Raw genomic sequence first — 7,500 nt, 5'->3', positions numbered from 1 at the left:
GGACATGTAGCAAGGTAACTGGTCTTACCAGTATACACTGTACCACTGTCCCACAAAACTACCAATATACAAAAAATAAAAATCAACCATCCTTCATTCTGCCAGTCCATTAATTAATTATTTTTGCCTATTTACTTTCTTAAAATACAAGTCAAATGAAATGCATCTAGGACTTAAGGGGTACCATGTAGCTTGTTCAGTCACGCACTCACTCACTTACTGGATAAAAAGGCAACTTTAAGATAAACATAATAAGTTCTTAACATACTTGACATAATAAACTCCAAAATTAGGAGACTCAATTTTCTCCCAGCCATCTGGCAAACCTGAAAAGAACAGAATTTATTTATTTCTTGAAAATGAATTTATACAATGTATCTCATAATTTCAACTCTACTCTAAGATTATGCAGCTGTAAATTTCCAGAAGAAAGGGGGCTCCAAGGAAATTAGGTAGTACCAAGTGTTTTATCCAAAGCACAAGTTTTCTGGCACAGAAACTCCACTGAAAATGTGGGAATTTAACTTACCGGCTTTTTCAAGTGGATGACACCAGTCTGTGCTTTCAGTGTTGTGACTGAAACATAAAAAACAACAGTTGCAATGAAAATAAATTTAAAGAAACCCTATCTTCTCACAATGAATGAAAAGTTGGACAATGCATACTCTATATAATATTTTCTCCCATCAGGAGTCCATGCAACTTCAAATCCTGGAGGAAGAGAAAGATCCAGCCGATGAAGCTGACTCCCATTGAATGCTGCAAAAGACAAAACACCAACAAAGGATGCCTTAGTGTAAAGTATCCCACAGTGTACCTGGATGTTATGAAATACAAGTATGGTCACAGACTATAGATTGAACATCAAACCCCAAGCTTTTCACTACATTCTACAGCAATTTCAAATTCGCAGGGAACAGTGGTTCCATGCTTGCCTCTCAACAGCATACAGGGCTGTCAATAAATTTGAAGTAGAAGGTTTATAATTAAAAGTAGGCTGCAATGAAAGTAAGCTTGGTTCACTTGACTGTGGATGGGAAAACGATCTTTTTTCAGCAAGGATGCCATGTTGTTTCGTCAGGTCAAGCGCAAGACTGGCAACTACTCATTTTTCCCAGTATACTGAAGGATAGAGCCATTAATTTAGGTTACACATAATCAATTTTAGGGTTTTGTTCTTCAGTTTTTCTTCAAAGAAAAAATAAAATTCTCACCAAAAGCAGAAGCTTGGTGCATGGAAAAGGATGGAGTATGTGAGCCAGGCCCTGAGTGAGTTTGTGCAGCAAAGATTGACTGGCCTCCACCTGAACCAGGAGTTGTTTGATTGTCTCCACAAAACACATCACTTCTACTCTCACCAAGCAAATTATTTGTAGATGTTCCCCGATCAAAGTAAAATCCATAACCACATGACCCGGCGTCTGAAATGTATGTGTCGCCATAAGAAACACTGTAACTCAATGAATCCTGTGTATTCTGTGGTAAAGGATTGGGGCTATTTGTACTATACAACCCTTTGCTGTTATGAAAACCTGACACACCATTTGAAATATGCTGTGCATAGCTGTAACCGTTAGGATTTAGAATCAGTGATTCACTGATTGCTTTTTTTGGTATTCCAGGCCTTGCCCCTGTACTGTTCAGAGAAAATCTATCTGATTCAACTATATGCCCATATGAAGGAGGACGTCGATAGCTTTCCTCAAGGCTGTAATATGCACTGTAATTCTTGCCAATAGGACCACCTTGCCCAAAAAATCTTGTGCTGTCTATACTATCCACAGGCTCTTTATAAGGCGGTGGATTCCGATAATTCTGCAGTGGGATTGAAATTTTCTGTTCCATTTGTTCTGGGTAAGGTGGAGGATTTCGATAACTCATTTTCTCAACTTCTGCAGAGGTCTGATTCACATTGCATGCCTGACAAGATGAATCGGCATTTAACCGCAGTCTGTGTAAGAGCTCATTCACATTGTTAATTCTCCCATTATCAGAACTTGTTTGTGAGATTTGATCACTTGTATCTCCTGGATCAAGATGCAAAGGGTTGGCACTTGGCATTCTATTTGGATTATGATCATGTGTAACCATCAAAATTCCAGCATTTTCTGTAGTGCAGTCTGACAAATACGACTGTGAACATTCCACTTCTGAAACAGCATTGATGCAAGGAGTGGAAGTACATCTCTTCAAACGTTCTAGGAAGGAACAAAATAGTAGCTAGTCACACAGGCATGACCACTTTTTACTGATCTGAAAATGAGTCTTCGTAAATTCCAACATTGCCAATTTAACTTTTAACTGCATCTTCTGGGGTGGGTCCAATATCAAATCTCACTCTGGATTTCCAGATTTCCATAAACAAAATGCTGATTACAGATTTTACCAAGGCTTTTTATAATAATATTGAAATCCAAGTCTTTGGAGGATTTGGCTTTAAAAAAATAGCCTTTGTGATGGAAATTGTTTGTGAATTGCGACCAGTCCCATCCCAAGAAAGTCCAAGAAAGTGGGGAACAAAAAGTTCTTCTTTTTAATCCTCTCTTAAATTTTCTCTTCAACATGCTCCCTGAGCACCTTGGAAACAAAAAATTATTGGTCTACCAAAAAAGGCATTTCCTCCAGTGCAGTTCGGAAGAGTTTGACGAAAATGTGGAATGCTTTCCTTTTACAAGATAAATACATAAAAATATACATATATATACACATATGATCTATTGAGTACATCAAATGTAACACAAAAGCGTCAAATTTATCAAATGTACTTATTCTGCAATGCTTTTAAGTTTCAAAGCACGAGGTTGTCTATTTACCGAGTTAGGATTGTGTGGTTCCAGAAAATATCCATACCCCCACCACAGAAGACTTTTTGATTTGCACCCCCCCCTCCCTCCCTCCAGGATTTTCCATTCCAGGGGGGGTTTTTGATGACCCCCCTCCCCTCAGGAATTTCCAGAATTTTTGTACTTATAAAAAAGAAAGCGAATTAGTTACATAAATACGGTAGAATTTTATTACAACAGTGTAAAGATTAAGGTTAACTTTTATAAAGATATAACGCTTTGTTAAGCTCATTATCTGGCTAAACTTTTAGCTTCTTCGCCATCATGCAACTTTGCAAAGCTTAAACATTTGGGTTGCTCGTCGACTGTTTCACGTTTCTGTGCAAACTTCGATGAGAATGTTTAAACAACTTCGCAAACGATAGTAAATAAAACAGAAACTTACAAGGTTCCTTTTTCTACACATTATTTTTGTCAGTTTCTTCGAATTCGAGTTGTTTCTTATTTAGGGATCACACATGTTGATGCAGCAGGTTTCGTGAACATCGTCACAAAGGCGATTGTTTTACGAAGAATATTATTAACGCCAAAATAATCCATCATATTTGTAAACTTAGATATGGCGATTTAAGTGCAGTCTTACAAATATTTACTGACTCTCCAGCAGTCATTCTCGCCGGTAAATGACACCCTGCCTCACTGTTGCTTGCCTTTGAGCCACAGATGGAATCCAGAGGGCAACTGTTATTGTTTTTGGCGCGATTTACTTCCTCCAATGAGTAGTGAAACTCCAGTTTGACATAACGAACTAAACCTCAACAATCGTTTCCCGAGGCCGCAATTGCGTTTACTCAAAGAAGAGAAAACTTGACTCCCGGTTCCTGTCCGTGGTCTAAATGCCACCCACAAAAATAAAAAAAAAATTTGCATGCAAGCGTTGAGATGGTGGGAACTTGCGTCTTATCGCATTTTCAATGAGACACTACCCCCAGTAAAACATGAATCCTATCAAAAATGTGTTTACAGCATGTGAAGGTGGCGAAAAGCGATACTCAAGTGAACGGAAGTGTTGGTTGGACGAAAAAGAGACAAAGCTGGAAGTCTGGGGACGAGAGACTTCGGTTGAGATCACCATTTTAAATGTTTTGAATTCATTCCAAATGAAAAACACATTGTTCTTAGCTTTGGGAGATTGTAGCGCTAGCTACAGTGTAACTCAAAGAAAAACAGAAACATTGAAGCTAATAATGTTAACTTTATCTCAAAACTGACTTTTGTTTTCAAAACAACCTACGTAAGTATGTTTTTGTGCTTCAGATCGATCGTATGTTGCTTTCAATGTTTTGTACGTGGTTCGTGACCCTTTGGAAAAGTAGCTTCCCACGAAACCCCCCTACCTCTCGGAAAATACTGCCCTTTACCCCCCTCTCCCTCGGAATTTCCAATGACCTTCCGTGGTGGGGGTATGGATATTTTCTGGAACCACACATTTAAGTTTTCGAGTTGGACTTGGAGTTGGACTTTGAGTTGGATTTTTGAGTTGAATTTCAAGTTGGATTTTCGAGTTAGAATTTTGAGTTGGTCAGTGTAAAATGCACAGTGCAGACCAGAGGTAAAATGCAGACTAAAGGTTATAATGTAACTGTTGAAAAAGCCCAAGCCCTTTAAAATCGCTAACAGTTAAGCATAAACTAGAGGATATTACATGGCCACATGAGGATACGAATTTTATCTTCTCGTGCTGAAAATGTCCAGATAATTTTAAAACAACTTATTTTACTCATTTTCAAAATGATGAAAAAGTGGTCACCAACCGGTAAAACACAAATGTTGTGTAACATGAAACAAGATATGAAAGTTATGAAAAACAAATCATGACAATGTAAAATTTTGCAATAAAAATGTTAATGTAGTAGAGAAGAATTATATTAAAGCACAAAAGTATCTTTCAGTGAAAGGGAAGCTCGCGTTTTATTGGCTAATCGTGTTCATTACCATGATGACACCTATATTCTCACGTGTGAAAGATAAATGATATGTTCACTGCATGCGGTGAAGATATGATTTTTTAGTAAAAGGAGAAATCCTGGTATTTCATCAGAATCTATATAATAATATTGTTTTCTGCTTAGTTAGGCCTAAGGTTACCACTTCTAAAGGGTTTGGGCTTTTTCAACATTTACATTATAACCTTAGTCTGCATTTTACCCCTGGTCCGCAGTCTGCATTAATTTTACAATGACCAACTCGAAAATCCAACTCAAAATCCTAATTCGACAATTATTAGTCCGTCTCCCAAAGCATATACTTCATCACACAATCCTTAATGATTAACTTTCACCCCACCCCTTTTCACGTGCTGCCCAATTTTCATGTTAAACCTTCGAACTCACAATGCTTGCATATTTGAAACATAATTCACGAATAGAATCTGACATTACGTTTATCAGTTCTTTACTCAGTAATTTAAGCTTATTGTGAACTCCCTTGCGTCAACAGGAAAACAATACTATTCAAGAAATTTCATGACCGTATAAATTGAGTATGATAATTTTGACAGGCATTTAACTTGAAATGTTCTCTGTGGAGATTAACGTTCCTAAAATGTCACAAAACTGATAAATGTACGTGTGTGGCGAAAAATGGTTGAAGACAACCTGCTGTATCACCGTCTGAAATGCCATGTTCGATCCTTAAGAAAATGCAATTTCATTAACACTTTCCTGAAACAACAATTTCGAGTATGCAATACACTTGACCTGGTTAGTATATTGCCGTTCGGTAAATTTACTTAAATGAAAGAATTTGGCGCAGTGTGCTCTAATCATACGCTGCAAACATATAGAGAAACTTCGCTATGCATATGAAATCCAGAGAGAATTTAAGTAAAGTGTCCCACGTTATATTCAATCCTCGCTAACACGAAAAGCCAATCGATCAGAATACGATAAAATGAAAAAATACCTCTTACATATAATTTCCGGTTCAAAGATTTAAGTTAAGCTTAGGCTTTGCCTACCTTCGAGAATTTCAGTTGTGTTTTCGCGCTTTCTGTATTTTCCTTGAAGACGTTGCTTCAATCCCTTTCCTTTCTTCTTTAAGAAATACTTCGATACAAAAGGCATCTTCATTCTCCGTATTCAGGAACTAAAAGTCCACATCTGGCGTTTTAGCAACAGTTGAGCAATTTCATTCTCTTCACACATAACCCCATCGAATGTCCGGTATTGTAAACATGAAATGAATCTTCTCGGCGACTTCGCAGGAAACCTGGTGATGAGATTACTCCGATTATTCATGAACACAAAAATCGTATTTCCGAGTTTTCTCGAGAAAATATTGACTTGTAAGTCTAACGTTACCATAGTAACACAAACCTCTATGGCGGTCGAATAAGTTTGGAACGAAGTCACACAGAGGTTTTACTGGGAGAATTACTCCTTTTATTTGGTGAATACCATGGAAAAGGTGTCTGAACATGCCAGCAATGACTTAGATGATGATTTTCAAAACGCCAAGGCTTTTTTGCTTAAAACAAGTTTGCATTCAAATCTCAATATGTGAGTAGAAGGCCGTCTTCTTTTTTTGCGAACTGCGCTGCGCTGATCGAAATCTCGGCATAAGGTTGCCACATTTAATAACCTGCTGTTTTTACCATTGTCTTTTAGTTATGACCATCTTGCAAGTGTTATAAAAAAGGTTCTAGAAGAGAAGCCTCAGAATGTAACAGGCAAGTGCTAACTGACAGAAGATCAAATTAATAGTTCAATATGCAATTCCAGATTTTTTTATTAATAAGAATTATATTCTTCTCTTCTTTGTTTTTAAAAATAAAGAACTAATAGAGGATCTTGTCCGTGATGAAAAGAGGGCGAAATTCTGTCCCAATTTTGACACAATACAGGTAAAAATACTATTTACCTTTTGTAAGTTGCTTTTAAATTATAACTTGGTCACACTTTTTTGATAGTAATTGTGAAATTAAGAACTTCCATCAAATGGTCCATAATGCCAGTTATAAAAAAGTAATCAAATGATAATAATATTTTTAATTTATTACACACTAAAGTGGAGGTGAATATAAGTACTGTGTTTACCAGTATGTATATATGATAATTATTATAATCCATCAAACATTTTTTCTTGTTCGCTAACCCCAACTAAAGCTGGCGAATATCCGATGTTAATATAATATACTAAAACAGTGGATAGCGTTGAACTCGCACGCTGATTGGCTCGTCAAACTCCGAATATCCTGTGCTATTTACCTCCGAGCAACTTGGGAAAAAATGGCATCCCGATATTTATCGAGCTTCGCAGCTCGGTGAATATCCACTGCTAGCCACCTCCACTTCGGTGAATAGTTGTTAAATATTTCCCAATTTCCCAAAATAGAATTTCTCAAAAGTCTTTAAATAGTGTATAATATACGTGAGATTAGGTCACACAATTTAATGACAATTTAACTGCCTTCAACTTTTGCTGATAAAAATAATGAATGCTTGGGTATTAATTAATATTTTGCCTTAAATCACTGGAAATCGTGTTTCCGAGCTTCCTGATTTCCCAACTTTTCTGGGGGATCATTCCCCCAGAACCTTCTTCAGGAAAAGGGTCCATTTTATTAACTCTGGTGGGTGCTAACAAAAGGGACACATCTACTTCAAATCTCACTGAAAGCACTGCACTATTACTTTTAATGATTCACCTCCATTTC

General features: G+C 37.0%; 2 protein-coding genes across 2 annotated transcripts in view; one reads left to right on the top strand and one right to left on the bottom strand.

Annotated features, from left to right (window-relative positions):
* LOC137978388 (uncharacterized) overlaps positions 1-6,030 on the bottom strand; it is a 13,499-nt gene extending 7,469 nt beyond the window's left edge. Inside the window, exons 1-5 of the mRNA XM_068825276.1 lie at positions 5,803-6,030; positions 1,215-2,198; positions 666-759; positions 530-576; positions 269-326 (exon numbers count right to left, since the gene is read on the bottom strand). Of these exons, the coding sequence (XP_068681377.1) occupies positions 269-326; positions 530-576; positions 666-759; positions 1,215-2,198; positions 5,803-5,914 (1,295 nt within the window). The 5' untranslated portion in view covers positions 5,915-6,030. The remainder of the gene's footprint in view (positions 1-268; positions 327-529; positions 577-665; positions 760-1,214; positions 2,199-5,802) is intronic.
* A 123-nt stretch (positions 6,031-6,153) lies between these two features.
* Positions 6,154-7,500, top strand: part of LOC137978389 (radial spoke head protein 4 homolog A-like) — a 12,968-nt gene continuing 11,621 nt past the window's right edge. The window contains exons 1-3 of the mRNA XM_068825277.1: positions 6,154-6,343; positions 6,452-6,513; positions 6,620-6,687. Coding sequence (XP_068681378.1) covers positions 6,243-6,343; positions 6,452-6,513; positions 6,620-6,687 — 231 coding nt within the window. The 5' untranslated portion in view covers positions 6,154-6,242. The remainder of the gene's footprint in view (positions 6,344-6,451; positions 6,514-6,619; positions 6,688-7,500) is intronic.

Source organism: Montipora foliosa, chromosome 12 (genome assembly GCF_036669935.1).
Source record: "Montipora foliosa isolate CH-2021 chromosome 12, ASM3666993v2, whole genome shotgun sequence".
In the NCBI taxonomy this organism is placed as follows: Eukaryota; Metazoa; Cnidaria; class Anthozoa; order Scleractinia; family Acroporidae; genus Montipora; species Montipora foliosa.
This window is presented reverse-complemented; position numbering and strand designations above follow the sequence as displayed.